Raw genomic sequence first — 24776 nt, 5'->3', positions numbered from 1 at the left:
ATTGTCATTTTGCATATTGCATCCCAAATTGAATATTGCTACCCATATACTTCCATAGTGACCCTACTTGCTTGGTTTAGCATCAAAAGCATAATTCATAAGCAGACTAACAACGACCCGTGCCCTAGATGGCAGTATTTTACCTCAGCTTGTTTATATATTCACATCACAGCTGAAGAAAAACGAAACTGATCACTTTACTCGCATACTCTCAATAATGTTTTGACGTGTTTGTAATAATTCTAATCTATTTTATCTGTATTTGTGATACCAGCTAAGTGACTTTAAGAAAAATCACAATTTGTCACGGACGGATGAGATGACGGTACGAATTTTACTCTATATTTTGACGTTCGCGTGAGCGTACAGACTGGAAAGAGAGCACTATTACAGTAAGTATCATATAACATGTAGTATCTTCTAGCTATTCTCTCGAGTAAGAAATCCTGCGAGACATATAACAGACATCAAGTTATCGAATTAAAACCCACTACACTAATGCCAAAGTATTCCTCTACACAGGTTTGCTATAAGTAACTTTTTCAGTTTCAGTGCATTTACCCAGCAATCACGAGTAAATCTTATTATTGACCGCAAAACTGACAAATAATCATCATGATTAATGGCTGTTTAGAGGAAGAGGAGGGGCAGATGATTCATCAGAAGAGTTGAAAAGCAAGTCAGGAGATGTTTGTCTCTTAGATACTCAAATTAACATTTAGTGATGTTTTGGAGAGTAGACAGTACCAGGTCTGAGGAATCTGCTTTCTCCCTTTATGGATTTGTGAAAATATTTCCTTTCCTCAAGCTATGGAAAAACAAAGACAGAAAAGACAAAATCATGTAAGTTAAAAAACAAACTAGCAAAACATGCATGATGAGGGATGTTTTGTTGTGGTTGATGACTCATGTTGCAGTGACTGGTTTTCCACAGATGTCCTTTGTGTCGTGTTACCTCTGGTAGGATGATCAAAAGTCAAGAGCAGGATGTAAGATCTCTTTCTTATTCTATCCACTCTATCTGTGTGATGTGCAATGACAGATATGAATATGAAGCAACGAGATCTTATGGGTTTAAGACATTGAGACATAGCAGATTACAAAACCGCTGATTTGACACAAGAGGTTATGCTGTTGATAACAATGGACCGCGGGATTGAGTTTTTAAAGGTATAAAATGTCATAAATGTCTGATATTCGTATATTTTAGTCTTGAAAATATTTCTCTAACTTTTTTACAAAGGAATTCTTTGCTGTGAGAGTTCAGGATCCTCGCGTTCAAAACGAAGGGTCATGGATCTCATATGTGGACTTCAGAATTTTCCTTCATGTGAGTATTTTTGTCTCAAGGACTTAATGTATTACAAGATTACAATCTAATAATGTGACTCTTTCCAAGTTCCAAAGGTTCTGTAGTCCTGTATTGGTTACAGTATTGGTGTTGATTAAATCACAGCCATGTCCTCATTTCATTATTGCTTTATGGGAGTTTTCTTGCTACATGAGTTTTTTTATATTTTAATTTTTTATCCATTTTATTGCTTCATTTGAACATGATTTTCAATGAACATAGCTTGTGTATATTGATATCTAGAGGGCAGGGTGGGCTGTCTCTAATATACTGTACATAATACACCATCTTATAACACCATCTTAAAAACTTAATACTGGCCGTCTTTTGCTAGTGTATATATGTTTTATTATGCTGTTGTTCAACACATGTTTTAGTCTGCCCTGGTGTTATCTGGTCTGAATTTGGTCACTTACTTGGTTTCTGTCACCAGACAAACAGCAAAGCATTCACTGCCAAAACGTCCTGTGTGAGGCGGCGATACAGCGAGTTTGTGTGGCTGAAGAAAAAACTGCAAAAGAATGCTGGTTTGGTGTAAGTTTTTTTTTTCCACATACAAATGACTGTATAGATGCATGTATGTCTCAGCCAAAAAAAAAAAACATTATATATATATAAATATAAATATATTGTATATATAAAAAAAACATTCTGAAGGGTTCACAAACGTTCAAGCAGCACTGCATTTACAGTATATATTCAGAATGTTCTTTATTTCTGCATAAATATGACCCAAAAGATCATCAGATTTTCACAAATCCTGAGTTGTCAAAGAAAATCCAATCAAACAAATGAGACAAAAATATATACTTTGGCATTTATTTATTCTGGAAAATGATCCAATATAACATTTCTGTGAGTGTCAAAAGTTTGTGAATCTCTAGGATTAGCAGTTCATTTGAAGGCGACATTAGTTTTTTTGAGTGTGAGTGAGTGACGTGACATTCATGACCCATACTCAGAATTCATGCTCTGCATTTAACCTATCCAAAGTGCACACACACAAACCGTGAACACACACCCGGAGCAGTGGGCAGCCATTTATGCTGCGGCGCAGTTGGGGGTTCGGTGGCTTTCTCAAGGGCACCGAAGTCATGGTATTGCCGGACCGAGATTAGGGTTAGGAGTCAAACTCTCTAACCACTAGGCCACTACTTCCCCACAGTCAGTGGGATGACTGTCAGGTGTCAGTGTTTGGCCTGTTTTATTTAAAGAACAGGAATCTATCAAAGTCTGATCATGTTTGTGGAAGTGAATCATGACATGAACAAAGGAGGTCTTTGAGGACCTCAGAAAAAGAGTTGTTGCTCAACAGGCTGGAAAAAGGTTACAAAACCATCTTTAAATAAGATGGTTTTGTATCTTATTTTATACTTCACAAATCCATAGTCAGACAAATTGCATTCCAGCATAAGAACTTTCCCATCTGTGAAACATGGTGGTGGTTTATCATGGTTTGGGCCAGGACGGCATGCCATCATGGATGGAACAATAGAATTTGCTGGTATATTATAATTCAGAATTCAAATGAAAATGTCAGGACATCTGTCCAAGAACAAAATCTCGAGAGTGTCATGCAGCAAGACAACCACTCCAAGCACACAGAATAGTATTGATTTGCCATGCAGTAGGGACTTTTTCTGCATTGTTTTCTTTTTTTGATATTCCATCTTTTTTGTCTCATTAGAGCTAACACATTGTTGTATTTCCCACAGGCCTGTTCCTGATCTGCCCAAAAAGTCTTTCTTTTCATTTATTAATGATGAATTCATTGAAAGGAGGAGAAAAGGTCTTCAGAGCTTCTTGAACAAGTAAGTTCTAGTGTTTTATTTAAAATCTTCTGGTTCTTGCTTCTTACAAAACATAAAAAAATGGGAGAATTAAAAATACCATGTAAAATGGTACAGAATAGTTAATTTTAACACGCAATTTTCTTGAAATGAATTGCTTTCGTCTTCCTGTACAGAGTGCTGCACATGACCGTATGTCTGTCAGATAGCCAGCTCCATCTTTTCCTGCAGACTCAGCTTCCTGTCAAGCACATTGAGGACTGTGTGCAGGGTCACACCCCTTACACTGTGACAGAAGCCATTCTGACTTACGCTTCCTCTAACCGTGGCTGGGTGCAGGAGGAAGGGGGCGGGGCCCAAGAATTATGGCCTACCCATGTTCCATATGAATCTGTAGAGAGGTAAAAGCCAGTTGCAACGACACAAAGCCCATGCTAATGTAACATTAAGATTACCTTCTCCTAATGATATACATCTCTTTACAGCCCTGCTCCTCACCTCCCTTCATTTCAAAATCCTGGAGCCACATCCAGCGGACCTTTAAATGAACTTACAGTTGTTTCAGACTCCGAGTCGAGACCAAGTGATGCAGAACAGACTGCACTTGACCTGAAGAAGGGAATTGGCCATGAGCAGCTGCCTCAAGAGGGGGAGAGTTACATTACATTAGTAGTTGAAGTGCACCCGAACCGTGTTTGCATTGAAACTAAGGAAGAGGATGAACACATTGGATCAAAAGAAACGCAAAGGCTTGATAGCAATGCCAAAGATCTACAAAATGATGACTGTGACTGTCTTGCTCCACAGATAGATGGACTCATTGAAGACAAGATTCAGCATGGAGATGCATGCAATGAAGAAGATCTTGATCAAGAGAGGACTGTTGTCGAAGATGCACTAGACGTTACCTCAATAGATGGAGTCATCGAGAAAAAGATTCTTGATGATTTCAATGAAGTGAAGAAGGAAATTCAAGATGTCGGACCTGAACAGGACAGCGATGTGAGACAAGCCTCTGACAAGGTCCTTCATGAAGAAGATCCAGGAGTAAGGATCCATAATAATGAAGTTACTATAGATCTCAGTGCTGTCGAGGAAGACGATGTTGAGAAGGTACATGAAACCACAGCTTCCACTTTTAAAGATGTTGCACTCCATGATGCTTTTGAGGAGAACACACCAGATATTGATGGTCATGATAAAGCTGGTATAACAGAGGAACATGCAACCCAGGAGAATGGAGTCAGTGATGAAGATTGCAGCGATGATGCTGCTGTTCAGGAAGAGAATGAAATGCATGTGGGGGAAGTGAACAAGTTCAATGCAAAATGTTTTCAGCCTAGCAGTGCCATTTTGATACTTGAAGGAATTGAGGAAGCAGTGAGCACGCAAATGGCCCTCGTGACAGAGACTGTCAGTAACCATGATGCAAATACTGCTGATGTCAACACCCTTGTTTTACACGCCATAGAGATTGATACAATTCAATGTCACAAAATGGACGGTCATATAATCATCACTACTCACCAACCAGATACTAATTAATTCCCATTGGAAATTAGTACAGTCATAGATTGGATACAGTGTTCAAGGAGTCCTACCTTTGGCTCTTTCCCAGTTATCATATAAGACGTTTTTCTCAAAATGAGTGGGTGGAGGAACACATTTAAATTTGCTTATTGCATTGATCGACCAATGTTGACGTGTTTATACTTTACAGAAGATACACTTAATGATTAGACGGGCTGTAGTTTTTCCCTTCAAACAATGTGATCAAACAAAGATAATGCACTGACTAATGTGCCAATCAGGATTGTGAGCAAACTGCACATGCAACGAATAGTTATGAATCCCTGGTATCGGGCGAGAAAAAGCAGTGCACATCACTATGGCACCTTGATTATAAAATTCTCCATTCTTAATACAAATATTTCTGTGTTTGTATGATTTTAGCAACAGCAATTAACCCATGACATGTAGCTGATCTATTTTAGGATTTTCAAAACCTGATTTTAACTGACATGTCACTTTCTAAGGCACTTCCCTTTTTTCATCCAACTGTAAAAACATGTTGTCACAGGTGTTTGTTCTACTGGAACTTTTGGGTAATTTAAGGGATAGTTCACCCCAAATTGAAAATTTTCAATATTTATTCACCCTCATGTTCTTCCGAACCTAAATTACTTTTGGAATTTTTTTCCAATATTTGGAAACAAGTCTGTTTTTTCTGTTCAATGTTGTTGTGGACCCATTGTACAGTTGAAACATTCTTCAAAGTATCATCTTTTGTGTTTAAATAAATTTCAGGAGGGAAGAGGAAAATGTGAGTAAATTACGACTTTTATGAATTTTCATTTTGGGATGAATGATAATTTTAATATCGTTAAAATGCATTGGTATGTTTATTGTAGGTGGCTAATGGCATTTAAATGTAATTTTTAAATTCAGGGTCTTTGGTTTTTAATTTCCTTGTTTCTTAATTTATGGTCAAAACACTAATTTCCATACAGAAACTTTATGAGCTAAGGAAAATAACCCACATGTGTAAGAAATTACAGTGCACATTGATAACAATAATAATATATTTTATTTTCCCCATCCTGACAATGTTGCACTAGGTCAAGTAAGCTGCTCGTTGACTGTTCTTCTAGATTCTGCTGTGATGATGTGTTTAGTGGCTGCTAGTAATACTAATGGGAACAGAAATATACTCAAAAGGGAATTGTTTGTTGATTAATAGGAAAGGATACTTCTTTATTTTCTTAGATATGGTGATCTCTTATGACACACAGGTGTTTTTTTTTTTTTTTTTGTCAGATCAGCACAGTAAGACCATTGTGAATGCACAGTATTATTACAAATTCATAGCATCCTAAATTATTTGTTTTTCAAGGATTTAAGATAACAGTTTAAACAGTATGAGGTTTCTGAATTTTATTTTAAGTTGTGAATAGTTTAAGAACATCTCAGTTGGCTATACTCGTAATGTGGCATTTTGGTTCATTTGAAAGAGCCACATCTGTCGGTCTAGACTACATTCTGCATGAGTCTGAGAACAGGTGTTCATCACTGTATCAATGTTTGGATTCTCCAGTGTGCTTACTAACAGCAAAAAAATAAAAGAATGAGGTGGAAATTAAACTAAATGTCTACTGATTCACCTGAGGGAACACGTTGGAAATGATGAGTGCATTCACAATACAAAACAATAACAGTATTTTAACTGACCAGATAAGTTTAAAATGCCATTCGACAGTTCAGCCAATGGAAATTGGACTAAATATAAGAGTTATGTCATATGTTCAAATGTATGAGAAATGCATTAATCTGTTACAGTAATGTTTGTCATTTTATTTCAGAAACATTTTTAGATTCATGTCAGAAATGCTGGTAATATAATGAATGATTTTAGTTTTTTTTTGGTGGTGATTATCAATCATGTGATAAGTTAATACATTTAGTAATTAACAAAAACAGTAATGTCAGTTTCTTAATTTTGAATCAATCCAATAATAAGTTATGCAGTTACAGTTATGATTAAAAGTATTACCACAAGATGGAGACATGGTATCAAACTAGGGAAAGTGAAAGTCATTCCCCATTTTGTTATTTATACAAAACTCAAAAGATAAATAAATAATATTTCCATCTATTTTTATTTACATCTCATACAATCATATATTTTAACTGTCTAAAATATATGCTTCCTAAATATAAAGGCACCTATAATATTATATACATTGTGTTTTTTTCCCCCCAAAAATAAATAATTATTAATTGTTTTTATTTCCATTGTACTAAAGACTACTTGGTATTTGGTTACTATGTATTTTTATATCCTCTTTTACAGTAATGTGAGGTGCACAAACCTTTAAAACAGAATAAAACGGATTTTTCATAATAAAAAATCTCATGATTTCTTTAGAAATATAAAAATCAGTCATTGAGATTACCCCCTTACAGGCCCCTGGGGTGTGACCCCATTTTGAAAACACCTGGGGCCAGTTGCATAAACTGCTTAGACTAATCTTAAAAAATTAGTAATCTAATTTTTTTTTATTCAAGAAAAGTTAGATTTGCCCAATTTAAGTCAGAAAAATAAGGCTAATTACCTCTTGGCTAACTGCTAGTTTCTTTAAACTATTTCTTAAGACACAGTATTAACATAGTGGCTATGTTTATGCAACTGGCCCCTGGTCTAGCTCATAATGAAAAAGCAGAATTGAATGTACTGCAACATCTTGGAATCTATATTTTCCTGTTACAGAGCCTTAGCATCACACATCAACAACATATCTTCTTAGTAATCTAATGTGGTTTTCTGGGACACTGGGTTCAATATTTGAACTATGCTCATCCCAGTGTAGGAAGAAACAGTGCTTTCGATAGGTTTATGTGATCTTACCCTTTAACAAACAGTGCTCAGAGTTCAAGGCTGAGCGTGACTGACTTCGTTTTAAACTGTGGCACCGACAGGCGGGGTTGTGTGGCTTGCAGCAGGGGACTGCAGAAGGAATCACGGTGTAGTCGGCCAATGATACCTTATCTGTGGTGTCCCATAGCAGAGCCTCCCTCTCTCGCCACTTCCTTCAGGACAGATCTGTACTCAGAGGGGTCCCTCTGCCTCCTCCTGTGAGAGGTCAAATATCAGAGGGGTTCATGATATGGCTGTTGTCCACTTCCTCCACTGCATGTCACTGATCCACCTGAGAGAGCACATCACAACCATTATACCAACCAATTCCAGCATAGTAACAGTCATTTAACAAATGCCATTGGACAGTTCATACATGGGAGCACTCATAGATATGTATAGGTAGATTCCACATTCCATGTTACATAAAATTTTTAAACAAGAAATAATTAGTTTAAAATATGTCTATTCATTTGTCAATTTTAAGAAAAGGATATTTCTTCATTTATTTCACTGATACATTTTTAAACATGATTGAAAAAAAATTATTCTATTTATTTATCCATTAATTATTTTGCATTTATTATTTACTGTTAAATTTAACTATATTTTAAAACATGGATTAAATAAATACTTTAAAATGTTTATCAATTTTAAAACGTGACTTTTTTGATCGGTCGGATTTTGATACGTGTTATTTTATTATTGTTAAAAACCAATAAACTTTCAGTTTAAAAAAATGTGATGTTTTAGTTTATTATTTTACTCTTACATTTAACTGTGTGAATTAAAATATACATTTAAAATAATTAAATCAACTGTTTAAGATATAAACAAAAAAATAAAATTAAATAGTTTAAATGTGAATGTTAATGTGAATGTCAATTAAAAATATATATTTATTTACAGTTGTCACAATCTCTAGCTGGAGTTCCTATGAGCTTTGCTATAGGGCACTCCATTACAGTCTCTTGCATCTTTTCCAAAGACTTCATTCCCCATAATCCTTTGCCTGGACTCATTATCACTGATTGCATTCACCTGTGTCTTGTTACCTCATCTGTCTCACCCAATGTAAAGCCTGGTTTCTCTCTTTTACATTATTCAATATTATTTGTTTAGCCCTAGTTCCTGTGGTTTTCCGAGTTTCCGTGTTCCTCGTTGCCTTGCCATCTTTTTGACCCTGGACTTTTCCTTGTTTTATGATCATTTGCTGCCTGCCCCGACCTTTTGCTTGCATATTGGATTACCCTTTTGTCTGCCTAGGGCTGGACAATAATTCAATATCAATATGTATCGCAATATAAATTTTTTCAATAATGGTGATATGATTTTTAAACACATTTCCAATATTTTGATATACATTACCAATGTTTTCCATACACTGATTTATTTGTGGCGTTTGACATTGTTGAATAAACATGAGCACTGCACGTTTTAAAATCAAAACATGTCACGGGAGTTTTATATGAATGTATCTCTGAAGGGAAAGGACTTTCTTCAGAAAAGTTTTGATGGCATTTTCATTTTATCTGATTAAGAAGCATTGATAAGCAGAGCTGATTTGATTACAGACATTACTGGAGAAACCGCTGGTTCTACCGCTCTCACAGTGCCTCCTGCAATCCTGCAGACAATCAGTTTGCATTTTCAATAAGACTGTCTCCAGTAGCATGCTTTAGTTGTTGTTCTTTTTTTTCTGCAGCAACTCAGAGCATTTTTCATACTCTTTATACTGGCTAAAGCACCTTTTTTATTTATAAGAATAATCAGCCTACACTACCAGTCAAAAGTTTTTGAACAGTAAGATTTATTATGATTTCTTTTTTATTATTATTATTCTCTTCTGCTCACCAAGCCTACATTTATTTGATACAAAGTACAGAAAAATCTGTAATATGAAATATGTGTACTATTTAAATAACTGCTTTCTATTTGGATATATTTTCAAATTTCATTTATTCCTGAGATCAAAGCTGAATTTTTAGAATCATTACTCCAGTCTTTAGTATTACATAATTCAGAAATCATTATAATATGCTGATTATCAATATTTAAAACAGTTCTTTTTTTTTTAGGATTCTTTGATGAATAGAAATATCCAAAGATCAGCATTTATCTGATATGAAAAAAAACTTTTGAACATAATACACTATTACATTCAAAAGCTTGGAGTTTTTTTTTTTTTTTTTTTTGGAAATTATAGAAATTAATATTTTTATTAAGCAAGGATACTTTAAATTTATCAAAAGTGAGATTAAGGACATTTATAATATTAAAAAATATTTCTATTTCAGATAAATGCAGTTCTTTTGAACTTTCTATTCATCAAATAAACTTGAAAAATTCTACTCAGCTGTTCAACATAAATTATTTTTGAGCAGCAAATCAGCATATTAGAATGATTTCAGAAGGCTCATGTGACTGGAGTAATGAAAAAAAAATATAGCTTTGAAATCACAGGAATAAATCACAGGGTAGTGTATGAAGGCTAATTACAAATAAAAGGTGTAAATTTTTCTAAAATATTATATGGTTTTATATGAGGTGTCATAGACTTGGCAAATTAACTTTTCATAAGTTTGTATGTACAGATGTCTGTTGTGTAAGTTCTTGGCCGTTTTTACGAGCCTTTTTTTATATGTATTGTTCATATCGATATCGGAAATTATATCATATCGGCCAAAATTAAAAAATATATTGTGATATAAATTTTGGTCATATTGTCCAGCCCTATGTCTGCCATGGATTTCATACCTGTCTGACCACACTTTTAATAAAGCCTGCACTTGGATCCTCAACTCCATTGTCACACCTCCCACATTACAACAGTTTTATGCTTGAATTAATAATGAGATTTAACAAAATAACAAAAAAATTACAACTATGCTCAGTCGCGTTGTGTTCTCCATGCGTTTTCCGTGTGCGTTTGCGATGACGTAAGGTGACTGCAAATGCACCTGGGTTCGATACAACTATTGAGTGTGAAAGCAGACCAATGCTGTGGGTGGCGCCGAGGACATTCGCACTCGGGCTCGAACTGCAGCAAACGAGCCCAGTGTAAAAGCCCTCTAAGTCACCAAATTGTCCTGCAGCTCCACTGTTTGGATGCATTAGACAGTGTTATGCCTGCTTCCTGTTGTTGGACAGTGTTATTCCTGCTTCCTGCTGGCCTTGCTCCTGTTTGTGATTGTAGCTCCGTGTAGCTTTGTTTTTTCTCTAGAATATTTATCTTACTATCACTCTCTGTTGTTTAAAGTGATAAAATATAACTTAATTCCCATCATATTTCTGATATTATCTATCAGTCTTACCTGATTAATTTGATCGTTCACTTTTATTTTAAACCCATGAGTGCAGTGCACCTGCATCGCGTTAGCACTAGTTAGCTTGTCTTTAGCGTTTCCATTCGTACCTATCGCTATTGTTATTTGCACCTATTGCCACATGTACAGTTTATCTATCTCTGTCGCTGATGAGGGATTCACATGTGATAAATGCAGGGAAATAGTTAGGCTTATAGAGAAGATTTCAGAATTAGAGACACGCATCCAAACTTTAATTGAGGACAGTAGGAATGTGAGGGCACTAGATACGGCTTTGGATGCATCTAGCTCAGGGAGTCCTGTACATTGTTCGGTTCCGGCAACAGAGCCCCTGCAGCAGGGCAACTGGGTGACAGTGAGGCGGCATAGTCTGTGGTCAAAACACCACTCTTCTGTTCCGATCAAAACATTAAACAGGTTCTCCCCACTCAGTGATGCACCCACTGAGAAACCTAAAGAAAGTGCTCTAGTTATTGGTGATTCTATTGAACAGAACGTGAATATAGAGACACCAGCCACCATAGTCAAATGTTTACCGGGAGCCAGAGCGCCTGACATCTTGGCAAAATTAAAACTGCTCGCTAATGCTAAACGTAAATACAGTAAGATTGTTATTCACACCGGCGCTAATGATGTTCGACTTCGCCAGTCGGAGATCACAAAAAATAACATTAAAGAGGTGTGTGAACTTGCAAGCACAATGTCAGACACTGTTATTGTGACGAGTGGGGCGGGGCCGAGGGACGTAGGAACGAGCGAGGCCGGTGGAGTGATTGGAGATGAATGACACCTGTTCGACCCACCGGTCTTGAGTCCCACGGAGGAGATGGAAGGATATAAAACAGGAGCGACGACAGTGAAGGACGAGAGAGGACCAGGCCTGGGCTTTATTTTATGTTTTGGTTTTTATTTGTGCGCATTGTGCGCGTCGTCCACGAGGGGCTGATGCGCTGTTTTGTGTTTATTTTGATTATTAAAGTTTAGTTTTGATTGTCCGCCGGTTCCCGCCTCCTTCTTCCCGATGATTATGGAGTTTTGATTATTACAGTTATATGCTCTGGTCCCCTCCCATCTTACCGTGGTGATGAGATGCATAGCAGATTGTCATCACTCAATGGCTGGATGTCAAAGTGGTGCCCGCAGAATAACATAGGTTTCATAGACAATTGGACGAGCTTTTGCGGCGAAACATACCAATTTGAAAAACTAACGGAATGCATAGTCGATATAAAAAACTGGATGACAAGTAATTTCTTACTGCTAAATTCTGAAAAAAGAGAGGTGTTAATTATAGGACCTAAAAACTCTGCATGTAATAACCTAGAACACTGTCTAAGACTCGATGGCTGCTCTGTCAATTCTTCATCATCAGTTAGGAACCTAGGTGTGCTATTTGATAACAATCTTTCCTTAGAAATCCACGTTTCTAACATTTGTAAAACTGGTTTCTCCCAAGGATTTTTCTCCATTCTGTCACCGATGGAGTTTTGGTTCCTTGCCGCTGTTGCCTCTGGCTTGCTTAGTTGGGGTCACTTCATTTACAGTGATATCGTTGACTTGATTGCAAATAAATGCACAGACACTACTTAACTGAACAGAGATGACATCACTGAATTCAATGATGAACTGCCTTTAACTGTCATTTTGCATTATTGACACAGTGTTTTCCTAATTAATATTTTTGTTTAAAGCGCTATATAAATAAAGGTGACTTGACTTGACTTAACATGAGACTCTGAAGACAGAAAACAAGAATTTGCAGAAAGCCAGTTAGAGCAAATTTAATGTTTTTTGGTCTATAAAGTGGTGTGTCATCCAAACAAACTGTACCTTATGCCCTGTGTCAGAGTCACTGAGCAGAACATCAGTTATATCAATGCTGTCATAGCGTCAATCTGATGGTGGTTTTACACTAGCCAGGGAGAGGATAGTTGGAAAGATATCCAGACTTATAAGAAGTTAAAGCCATTTTTCATACAGTGAAAACAAACAATCATGCTTCACAATGTTCATAATTTTCCAGTAACTCAGCAGGGCTCTGCTGGTGCTGTTGGGTTTGATCTTCTTAGGCCATGCGACCACTGTGGGAACTATGACCTCCTTCCCATGTGGTTCTCTTGGCTGAGCCACCACCTGCTCCAAAGAATGAAAACAGAGTATTACATGATAATTCAATTAGTGGGTTTGTTATCTAAACCAACTGGAGAGTGTGAAGTGAAGTGACAGTGTGAGTGTGAAGTGACATTCAGCCAAGTACGGTGACCCATACTCAGAATTTGTGCTCTGCATTTAACCCATCCGAAATGCACACACACAGAGCAGTGAACACACACACACACTGTGAGCACACACCCAGAGCAGTGGGCAGCCATTTATGCTGCGGCGCCCAGGGAGCAGTTGGGGGTTCGATGCCTTGCTCAAGGGCACCTAAGTCGTGGTATTGAAGGTGGAGAGAGAACTGAATTGCAGATAAAATGTTCTAGCTTTGAAAAGTGAAAGTGACGTGACATTCAGCCAAGTATGGTGACCCATACTCAGAATTTGTGCTCTGCATTTAACCCATCCAAAGTGCACACACACAGAGCAGTGAACACACACACACACACTGTGAGCACACACCTGGAGCAGTGGGCAGCCATTTATGCTGCGGCGCCCGGGGAGCAGTTGGGGGTTCAATGCCTTGCTCAAGGGCACCTAAGTCGTGGTATTGAAGGTGGAGAGAGAACTGTACATGCACTCCCCCCACCCACAATTACTGCCGGCCCGAGACTCGAACTCACAACCTTTCGATTGGGAGTCCGACTCTCTAACCATTAGGCCACGACTTCCCCCTGTAGAGAAGTCATAAGTAAGCATGAAATCAGCAAGAAAAAAAAAGACTTGGTTCTTCATTCATTAAAATATCTCGTTATAGAAATGACACCTTAAAATATTTTCAATAAGGGAGACTATAAAGGTAAACATTTCATATGAAAGTTTCTTCATTACCTCTGCTTGCCTGCCACTTTCCAACAAAAGGCCCAACATGCTCAGCAAACTGGCATTTATGTTCCCACGGGCCATTGTCACCTTAGAAATTGATGCATTGTATAGACAGTAAGCAAAGTTTTAACTTACTAACTATCAGCTTAAAGTGTACGTGTAAAATAACTCACCAGTGAACCATATTAATTTGTTTTCCAGCTGCTCAGTGCTAACCGTCTGCATGAGTGTTCCCACCAAAGAGTTTGTGTCACTGAGGCTGGCTGTGTAAGGGTCTTGTGTCGTAATATTTAGGAAGGAGTTGTGGGACATGCATGTGAGCAAGAGCCACATACAGTAGGAACAGCTGCTTCTTAGAAAAGCTACACAGACACATTAACACAAAACATATGATATTACATTAACATACAAACTGTACAATAACAGAAGGAAGGTTTGTTATAGAGAGGCACAGTGTAGCGGTACAATTGTGAAATATTTAAGGTTTAAGGTTTTCTATTTTATTATAATTTAATGTAATGTATTCCTGTGATGGCAAAGCTGAAATATCTCCAGTCTACAGCCACCTGATCCTTCAGAAATCATTTTGATATTTATGTGAAAATGGTGAAGATTACTAATGCTCACAAACTGTAAACACACACAAAAAAAAAACTCCTACAGTATTATTATATTGTGATTAATTCACTATTCATTGATTACTGGCCCTAACATGAAAATAACTTAAAAATGTTTTATGTCAGTACATTATATTGATTTAAAGAGATTTATATGTGGACTGCAGTGATACTAGCTTTAAAAAACAGTTACAGGTCTCGATTGTCTGTACGAGTACACAGCTGAAATGACAAATAGATGAGACTTGGACTGTGTCAAAGGTCAACACTGCAACTTCGCCTGCCCAGTAAACTTGTTTACAGACTAGAGACTTTATATTGACTGATCAAAGTCCCCTGTGAGTCGCAAAATTGTTTTTATAATCCATTTTTAATCAAGAATGTTTTTGGCTTCACACGTAATACTGAGCCTAAAACCTGTTTAAGACCTTTTGATTTCACACATATTTTACCAGGACGTTCAAGAGGTTTAATAACTTTTAATAACAGTAATAATAATATTAATAGTACACAATTTTAAACAACAACAACAACAAAAAAACATGCAACAGAAAGTATGTTATTAGAAATACTCACACACACAATATGCCAGACAATTTGTCAATTTTTTTATATAGCACATTTAAAAACAACTAGTGTCTAGTATACTGAAGTACGTTCAAACTTCAAGCGAGAGCCAGGTATATGTAGTTCGAGAAGATTACCGGAGAATGGCATCTACTCTAATATTAGTCTGTTTCTTTCTTATTCCTGGGTCACCGTAGCCCCCAGATCCAGTCCATATCCAGACCAGATGGTGGATCATAACCTAGAGATGACCTCTACAGCCCTGAATTTTAAGCGGAGACCAGAATAACTAGATGAGCCCCGGAGACAGATCCCCAGTGAAGACCTTGTCTCCTAGACGGCCTGGTTCTCCCAAGGTTTTTTATCCATTCTGTCACCGATGGGGTTTTGGTTCCTTGCCGCTGTCGCCTCTGACTTGCTTAGTTGGGGACACTTAATTTCCAGCGATACCGTCGACTTCAACATCGACATCACTGAATTAAATAATAAACTGCATTTAACTGAAAAAATTCTGTTTACTATTGTCATTTTGCATTAATGACACACTATTTTCCTGTTTAATACTGTAAAGCTGCTTTGGCACAATGTGTATTGTTAAAAGCGCTATATAAATAAAGGTGACTTGACTTGTTGGTAGGTGAGAAGTTCAGACAGATATGATGGTGAAACACCATTTAACGCTTTAAAAACGAATAATATTTTCTTTTAATGGATTCTATACTGCACTGGTAACCAGTGAAGAGATGCTTGGACCGGGGAAATGCTTTCCTTTCTCTTAGTGCCAGTCAGTAACCTTGCTGCTGTATTCTGTACCAACTCCAAGTAATACAATAATGAATGTTTGAGACCCATATAAAGAGGATTGCAATAATCTAGTCTAGAAGCGATAAATGCATGGAAATTTATTTATTGTCAAAATTCACCAGGTTTTAGCTAAAGGATGAATATTTGATGACTAAAAAAAATCTAGATTACTATTAGAGATATTAGAGACAGCAACAGGAGGTCCAAAGACAACAATCTCAGGTTTGCCTTCATTTAATTGGAGAAAGATTCTTGCAGTCCAGCATTTGATACCTTACAAACATTTGAAAAGGTCAGAATAAGAGTTATCAGAGCTAAGAGGGATGTACATCTGGGTTTCATCAGCATAACAGTGATACAAAATATTATATTTCCTCATCATAGAACCAATAGCAGATACAATCAAAATAAAATAGGTCCCAAAAGGGACCCCTGAGGTACCCCACGTGTGAGTGTTGCAGAGGGGGAGGACAAATTTCCAATCGTAACCTTTAATGATCTATCGTAAAGGTATGAAAAGAACTATTCCAATGTCATGCCCCGATACCAACTTCATCCCTTAGGCGATTAAGAAGGGTAGCATGATCAACTGTCAAATGCAGTCTAATGTCAAGTAATTTTACCATACAAAAGCACCTATAATTAACATAATCAAGCACAAAACTGTCTCATGCATGGACAAACTATAGGCTAATGATAACACTACCTTTTGCCCTCGTGATGAATCACTCCAGAGAACAGAAGCAGTAAACAGAATCCAAACTGTGCCCTTTTTAAATGTTGTATCTAAAAAACAATACATTTAAATTATGATTTATTTGACACAGTATTATTAATATGTTGATTGCTACTTAAGATACTTAAAAAAAATGTGTTACTTGAAATAAAATAAATGTTCATTGAAATAAAATATTAAAAACATTTCTCATTTTCATTTAGTTTAACCTGAACTTGAACCTGTACTAATATCTAATATAACTCAAACTAAAACTGAAATAGAAAATATATAGACAGATTTAAAAATGACAAAACACACTACAACATTACTTAAACTTAAAAAAATATAATTAAGACAGAAAAATAAAAAACAAAATATGAATTCAAATAAACAAAATATGAATAAAAAACGAATAGTAGGGGGGCAATTGATCTCAAACTCATAATTTTTGTGTAAAAAACAAATGCATTAACTTGGACTTCCATTATAAAAGTAGTCTACAGGGGAAGAAAAAGAATGATTGATACAAATTGACCTGTGTACTTAACAGTGTTTTTTGTTTATTTTGTCCTAATTTAACCCCTTCAAGAACATGCCTTGGTTTAGGATGGCTATGGGCTGCTGGGCCAGATTTATTGTTTTTAATGTTTTTGGTTTGTGTTTTGGGGGCTTTGTTTTGTTTGTATATCTGAGGATTTGTTTTGTTGTTATGTCATTAAAATTTTTGTTTGTTTAATCATTAATTTAATACCTAGCTTTAAATTTATGTCTATGAATTTTTTTTATTTTTTTCTTGCATATAAATTGGATAATACTTAAAGGTTTAATAAATGTTCACTTGAACATTAGAAGTCTTGTGCCTAAAATGGATCTACTACGTACTTGTGTAGCACAATATAATCCGAATATTATTACACTGTCAGAGACATGGCTGAGTAGTAACATTTCTGATCAGGAAATTCAACTTTCTGTACTTTATAGAGCAGACAGAAATGGCCTTTTATAAAATATGTAATCTTTTATCCACCAAGGGTTTCTCGACTTGAAGATTGAAGACCGCTGAATTACATAAATGTACTTCGATAATTATATGATCGGTAATGATTGGTCAAGCTAACAGTACGCTAACAGTCACATAGGAACCAAATACTATCTCTCCTCTGGACATCTCCAAGGAGAGCCTATTCACTGTTGAGTTTGAGCAGATCTTGTTTTACCTAATGTCCCAGCCCCAGTTTAAAACATTCAGTACAGTCACTCCTGCAGCTCCACTTTACACTGAGGTGGGGGAGAAGAGACCACATGTTCCTTTGACATTCCAGCTCAAGCGGAAAGGGGGGTTGCTGGTGTAGCCTTTCATTCAACATTGAATGTAAACCAATCCTCAACTTACTCAACAGCTGTAACCTCCCACCATAGAGGAGCTCAGTGTTTGAGACAGTGGAAGCAGCACATGGACTCTTTATACACCACCACAGTAGAGGAGTAACAATATTCCTCTCACTGACAGGAACAGGTAAGCACTCTTTTTTCGTTCTTACTGTTCAGTCTTACTAAATATCAATGATTAAGTGAGTGACTGCTAGTACTAAAGTCTTAAACAACTTACATAGGTCAGGTAGTGCGGCAAAAATGCACGTGCCCCAACACAGGAACACACAAATATACGTATATATATTAGCGCTCTTGACCATAGAAACGACCATGTGGCAAGGAGCTGAGAAAACATGATCATGCAGGAATCATGAGCAGGTGGTGCAAGATGGTTGGGGTGGTAATCACCTTAATTTTGATAACGTGCAAAGTGATTTAGCAAAACACAAATGTGTTCAAACATGAACAAAATATTATTAAATTATTTAATATATGTTTAAATAATAGTTGTGAAAACGTCGTGCCATACAATTTGTTAAATTTTCATGCTATATTATGATGACTTATAATATTATGATATTGATTACACCTCACCGAATGCCGAGCGATGATTTCAATCAATGAAAATATTTCAATCGTTGTTCTACGCATCAGTTTGTTGACACTCATGCCTTCCCCTCCCGCCCCTATCATGGCGTAACGTCCCTCTGGTAAAGTTTTGTTTTATTTTTTTTCTCACTTGGTCAGTGATGTTTCACCCACCTAGGGTGTCAACATAAATTTCATTTGAGCTGTTTTCTGTATTTGTGAGATTTCCCAATTTTTTTCAACACTGTAAATGTATAGCTACAGCACCAAGCTGTGATTTGTGCAGTTGTATGTATTCAGCTTTTATTTGAATTTTAGTTTTATGAATTTTGTTATGTGCTTTTCTCATTTTTATTCGTTTTTGTTATTTTAAAATATTTTTCTTAATTTTTATTTCATCTTTAATTTAAGTACGTTTCTAATTTTCATTATAGCTTAGCCATTTATATATAAATATTATAACATATAGTGTGATAATCTAATAGATATGATAAATTATTTCTGCTATATTTTAGTTAGCACTAACAACACCAATCTCTAGCACACAACAGATGGTCAACTAAACAGAAACCCCTGTCCCAAAACTTGATACATGAAATGGTTAAACTAATTTAATAGCTGATACTGCAGCTGTTTGACATTTGAATATAGCTGTTGATAGAATTATTAATCATGTACATTTGAACATATTGCTTGGTTGCACTGAAGAGATGTCTCTTTACAAGGGTGAATGATCATGGTTATGTCCAGATACAGTTTATATTGATGGATCTGGGTGGCTGTAAAAGTTAATTCTCTTATTAACTTAACAATAGCTTAAATTTGTCCGTCACATTCACAGGTCGCAGGTCAAATGGCACAGTGGATTTTCCGACTGAAAGGTTGCCTCGGCTCTAAAGTGTACTCAGAGGTCCCAGATGGTGGCTGGGGTTGGATTGTGGCTGTGGCCTTTTTCCTGGTGGAGGTGTTCACTTATGGGGTTATCAAAAGTTTTGGGATTTTTCTCAAGGATTTAATGAGTGACTTTGGCGAGAGCAACAGTCGAGTATCATGGATCATTTCAATATGTGTCTTTGTTATGACTTTCACAGGTAAGGGCTGTAACTGTTACTTTAAATTTTGAAACTTTTAAAAATTACTTACTCTTCTTAGCTGCATGTTTATGGGTTCATTTCTGTAACTTTGGCATCCATGTCTATGGCCCTTCAGCTCCTTTATCATCAGTGCTGAGTAATCGATTTGGCTTCCAGCCAGTTGTGATGTTTGGAGGATTTCTCATATCTCTGGGCACAATCTCAACAGCATTCACCAGCTCTATCAATCAGATGTACCTCACTATTGGGATTGTGACAGGTAGGTAAAGCCTTTTTTGAGAAATTAATATTTCATTCAGCAAGAATGCATTAAATTGCTGAAGTTACAGTAAATATATTTATAAAGTTCCAAAAGATTTATATTTCAAATAAATGCTATTATTTTGACCTTTCTATTCTTTCAAGTATCTTGCAACAAAAAATGAAATAAATTATGCAGCACGGCCATGTTCATCATTGTTGATAATAATAAGTAGTTCGATAAAATGTTTTTTGAGCACCATATAGATCATATTAGAATGATTTCTGAAGTATCACAGTGAAGACTGGAGTAATGTCTATTCCATCACAGGAATAAACTACATTTTAAAATATATTAAAATAGAAAACAGTTATTTTAAATTGCTTGGTGAACATAAGAGACTTATTTATAAAAATAATAATTATTTTTATTTTTATTTGTTAAGAGTGCAAGAACAGAAATGTATGCAGAGGTAATTTGATGCCTGTATGTCTCTGAAACATTGGATCCTGAACTGTATTATGTTCATGTGTTATGTTATAATTAAACTGTCCAGGATTGTCTGTAAGTATATTTTACAATACAATCTAATAATGTATATGTTGGACTGAAAAGTTTGATTTACTAACCAAAAGCAAAACTGAGATAAACAAAGCATCTAATGATTTTCAGATGTCTCTTCCTTTCTATAGGACTTGGTTACTGTCTGACATTTCTGCCAACTGTCACAATCTTGTCTCAGTACTTCAGCAGGCGTCGTTCTTTGGTCACAGCCATGGCCTCCACTGGAGAGTCATTTGCTATATTTGCTTTTGCTCCAGGTGAGGTCAGGCATGCTCATCGTCAATGTAATATCACCACATATTGTGTGTGGTATCATTATATATGTTTCATTATGTTAAAATTAGTGTTTTATAATTGTAACACACAGAATCAAACATACTGCTTCCTTGTTTCTGCAGCCTTCACAGCTCTTAAGAACTGCATTGGCTGGAGGTACACAATGGTGGTGATTGGAACGTTACAGGGCATCATTATTATCTGTGGGGCTTTGCTCCGTCCCATAGTCATCAAACCAAAGACTTCTCCAACAGGAACTGAGCAGAAGATCACATGCTCTCTTCCTGAAGAACAAATGCAAGGCTCTGTGAGCTCCAGAGATTCAGGTGTACAGTCACTTGATGAGCTGGAACGGGATCTCAAATCTGGGAAGGAACAGGGAGAAGTGGAACCACTTCAGATCCCTCCAAAGCAACAGGACATTTCAAGTAGAAATAAGCTCCTGGATTTGACTGTACTAAAAGAAGGCAGTTTTTTATGTTACTCAGCCTTTGGCCTTTTCGCAACACTTGGCTTTTTCGCCCCACAGCTGTATGTGGTGGAGCTCAGCGCCAGTTTGGGTACCGAGAGGGACAAGGCTGCCTATATGCTGTCAACAATGGCCGTTGCTGAAATCTTTGGACGTCTCTCCATCGGATGGGTCCTGAACTGGGGGCGCATTAGGAAGATCTTCGTACTTCTTGGATGCGTGTCACTGATGTGCCTGGTGCTGGTGTTCTTCACCGTAGTAAATGGTTTCTGGGGACTGGCAGTATGCTGTGTGCTTTATGGCTTCTTACTTGGGAACATTGCATCCACGCACATCCCAATGTTGGCTGAGGATGATGTCGTAGGGATCCAGAGAATGCCCTTAGCTGTAGGTGTCTACGTCTGCATTCAGAGCTTTGCAGGACTGGCTGGTCCACCGTTGGGAGGTAAGAGAGATTTTCTAATTAAAATTAATGATTGTGTTCTATTACAGTATACACTGCTCAATAAATTAAGGGAACACTTAATCATCACAGTAGAACACAAGGTCAGTTAAACTTCAGGGATATCTGTACAGTTAGTAAGCAAAAGTGATTGAGAATCATTTTCACCAGCTTTGGTGCAGATGAAAGTGGAGAAAGTGGAAAGTGCAGACTGGTATCTGTTTCTTTGGTGTTGAGTCAAAGATGGTCATGGAATGAATGTCCTTGGAACGTCGCACAGACCTCTAGCCTATGGTACCCTACTGCTGAAATCCTCAGAGCCACTGTCAGAACTTACACTGGTGCAGTGGGCCCTGGGTTCCTCCTGGTTCATTACAATACCTGGCCTCGTGTGGCCAGAGTGTGGTAGTTTCTGGATGACAAAAGCATTGATGCCATTGACTGACCCTCACTGGCTCTCATGGCATTGAAGCCACAGACCGGCCCATCACCAGACCTGAATGTATCGTTGTATCGGAGCATCTGAAACCACAGAACCCTGGAGCTCACTGATGCCCTGATCCAGGTCTGGGAGGAGACTGCCCAAGATACCATCTGCCAACTCATCAGGAGCATGCCTAAAATTTGTCTGGAGTGCATGCTGGCATGTGGGGGCCTTACACACCATGGTATACTCCCTTAAATTTTGAGTTGATTGATGAAATACATGCACAATTGATTTTTTACTTTAGATTTTCAGTGTGATTTTGAATCCAGCCCTCTGTGGGTTGATGATTTGGGTTTCCATTGACCTTTTCACATAATTTCCTTCTCAACAAAGAACACAATTTAGTTCATTGAGATCCACTGTATGATTTAAGTGTTCCCTTCATTTTATAAAAAAATTTGGAGCAGTGTATTTTTAAATTTATTTCTATGATGACAGAGCTGTATTTTCAGAAGCTCATTACTCATTGTCGCATGATCCTTCAGAAGACATTTTAATATGCTGATTCTTTGATGAATACAAAGTTTTAAAAACAACATTTATTTAAAATATTGAACAACTTAATGTGCACTTTCAAAATAAAAGTATTATTTTCTTTTAAAAATGTATCAAATATTGGAACTGTAGTGTATATACAGTAGAATGCAAAATTCCATAAACATACAATTTACTGCATTTCCCTCTCAAATATTCTAGGTGTCCTTGTGGATGTTACACAGAATTACAGGGCTGCATTTTACTCCTGTGCTGCGGGAATGGGACTAGGCACTGTCTTCCTTGGGCTCGTACGTCCAGCTAAGACAGGTCAACTGTGGCCGAGGAGAGACAATAGACGAAATAACCCCATAGTGGAGCAAGTGTCCAAAGACAAACCGGAGGATTTCCTAGAAATGGATATTCAAGTTACTAAGACTTGAAACAAAAAGACTTACTTTGTGAATTTAGCTGAACATTTGGTATTATCAGACCTGGTGATAACATAAGAAAACTTAACAAACTATAACTCAAATATAACTGAAATGAATGATTCATAACAATTGCTTACAGGGTTAGTTCACCCAAAAATTAAACAATTCTGTCATCACTGACGCACAATAAACAATTAGGGTTTTTTTTCTCACATCACCCAAGTGCTGTTTAGCTTCCGTTTACCATATTTTAGGTGCTCTATGTCTGTGTATTTTATTGGCATAAGGGTGTTATGACAGAATTTTCATTTTTGGTTGACCTTACCCTTTAAGATTTGCAAACGTTTATACACTGAGATTATACATGTGATTATCATATATTAGCAGTAGCTGTCATGAAAACTGATTAGACTTGAAAAACACATTTTCATGAATGTTTGTAATACTAAACACTGAGACTTTTGTTGTTTAGAATTCTAGATGCAAAAGAAACAAACATAATGTGTAACAGGAAACCACATTTTCGTGGTTTTAGTTATTATGGGCAAGGGCTGATTACTGATGGGTAAAGCAGTGACCAAAGATAATTCTGAATTCAGCAACTAAGGTTAAATAATCTAAAATGTTACAGAAAAGGGTTAGAAAGAGGTATTTGATACTTTATTTTTAAAAGGAACCTTTTTTAGTATTTTCAAAAGAGCGATGGATTGCTCTTCAGTACTTCAAATTCAGCTCACCTGTCAGCTTTCAACTACTATACTGCAACATCTGTCTCCTTAATGGATGCTAAACAACTTCATTAATGCAAATAGTGTCTGTTTAGGATGTTGTTTAGCCTTTCGATTCTCACGACAATGTTCTGAACTGTGAATTACATTTCCATCTCTATTATGTAGAGATAACTATGAATTCAAAGCTTTCAAGAGCTCAGGTTGATGCTATTCTGAAATGAAGACAAAGGGTTTCCCAAATGCCAAATTAAAATCCAAGTGTGTCTTAAAAGACTGATTCATCACTTACCTTTATAGTAAACTACATTTGTTCTTGGAAAACTGTCACATGACTTGAATTTTAAAATGGAAAGGAATTATAATTGCTGTATGTTCCATGGAATGTGAATCTGTGGTCTTGTGAGATCTTCTGTATCTGCACAATAGACACAACTGTTATAATAATCTTCAAATCAGATTGAAAAATAAACATTTTTAAATTGTTGTCTGAATTGTTCTGATTTAACTCATATTTTGGAAATAAAACTTTATTTGGTTTGATCCATGCATCCTTACAAACCAAAAGCACTATTTGCATACATGTACTTCCTCAGCAGAAGCTTTCTCCACAAAGCTCTTTTTAAGAATGTGCATACATGTCTCAACTTGCCTTGACACTGCATGTAGGTAGCAAAAGATCATACTAGCCGACTTATACAACCAGTGTTTATACTCTTGGAAGGCTTGTGTGGGTTTTGATTGTTGTGCGGTGCTGTCAGCTCCATCTTCAATCCAGTGTAATAAGGCCTATAGAGTACATATTACAGTATCTACATTAACATTCTGTAACACTATACTGATTGATTCAAGTCAGTGATGTACAAATGATCAGTTACATCAGTTATTAATGCTGCAAACTACAGTCGGCCATGGCACGGTGTGGTCTTATCTTGTATCTGTCAGCTATTTTGAATCCAACGGCAGTTTATGCAATCAGATGGGGCAGAGGTCAAGTGGTCGACGGTCAGTAACACAGTTTAGCCACTGGCAGTGC

The 24776-nt window shown here is 36.7% G+C and overlaps 2 protein-coding genes and 1 pseudogene across 2 annotated transcripts; 2 read left to right on the top strand and 1 right to left on the bottom strand.

The window, feature by feature from the left end:
• Window positions 1-178: 178 nt before the first annotated feature.
• On the top strand, window positions 179-4686 carry LOC132120970 (uncharacterized). Its single transcript, XM_059530181.1, has 7 exons — window positions 179-843; window positions 935-989; window positions 1244-1330; window positions 1785-1885; window positions 3067-3162; window positions 3318-3542; window positions 3627-4686. Exons 1-7 carry the CDS (start codon window positions 725-727, stop codon window positions 4684-4686), a joined length of 1743 nt encoding a protein of 580 aa, XP_059386164.1. The 5' UTR covers window positions 179-724.
• A 2839-nt stretch (window positions 4687-7525) lies between these two features.
• LOC132121050 (arylsulfatase G-like) lies at window positions 7526-14331 on the bottom strand (annotated as a pseudogene).
• A 3506-nt stretch (window positions 14332-17837) lies between these two features.
• LOC132121451 (monocarboxylate transporter 7-like) lies at window positions 17838-23699 on the top strand. Its single transcript, XM_059530846.1, has 6 exons — window positions 17838-18085; window positions 19373-19622; window positions 19741-19884; window positions 20559-20687; window positions 20829-21620; window positions 22801-23699. The coding sequence occupies exons 2-6, from the start codon at window positions 19385-19387 to the stop codon at window positions 23019-23021; spliced, it is 1524 nt and encodes a 507-aa protein (XP_059386829.1). The 5' UTR covers window positions 17838-18085; window positions 19373-19384; the 3' UTR covers window positions 23022-23699.
• Window positions 23700-24776: the final 1077 nt, after the last annotated feature.

This window comes from Carassius carassius, chromosome 39 (genome assembly GCF_963082965.1).
Source record: "Carassius carassius chromosome 39, fCarCar2.1, whole genome shotgun sequence".
In the NCBI taxonomy this organism is placed as follows: Eukaryota; Metazoa; Chordata; class Actinopteri; order Cypriniformes; family Cyprinidae; genus Carassius; species Carassius carassius.
Note: the sequence above shows the minus strand (reverse complement) of the source record. Positions and strands in the feature narration are given on the sequence as shown.

Bases quoted from the DNA above. Each gene is read 5' to 3' on its own strand.
- LOC132120970 (XM_059530181.1), top strand. From the start codon at position 725: ATGTTTTGGAGAGTAGACAGTACCAGGTCTGAGGAATCTGCTTTCTCC. The intron at 844-934 runs GTAAGTTAAAAA...GGTTTTCCACAG, and splicing joins GACAGAAAAGACAAAATCAT to ATGTCCTTTGTGTCGTGTTA. The intron at 990-1,243 runs GTAAGATCTCTT...TTTTTTACAAAG, and splicing joins TCAAAAGTCAAGAGCAGGAT to GAATTCTTTGCTGTGAGAGT.
- LOC132121451 (XM_059530846.1), top strand. From the start codon at position 19,385: ATGGCACAGTGGATTTTCCGACTGAAAGGTTGCCTCGGCTCTAAAGTG. The intron at 20,688-20,828 runs GTGAGGTCAGGC...TTGTTTCTGCAG, and splicing joins TATATTTGCTTTTGCTCCAG to CCTTCACAGCTCTTAAGAAC. The intron at 21,621-22,800 runs GTAAGAGAGATT...CAAATATTCTAG, and splicing joins GGCTGGTCCACCGTTGGGAG to GTGTCCTTGTGGATGTTACA.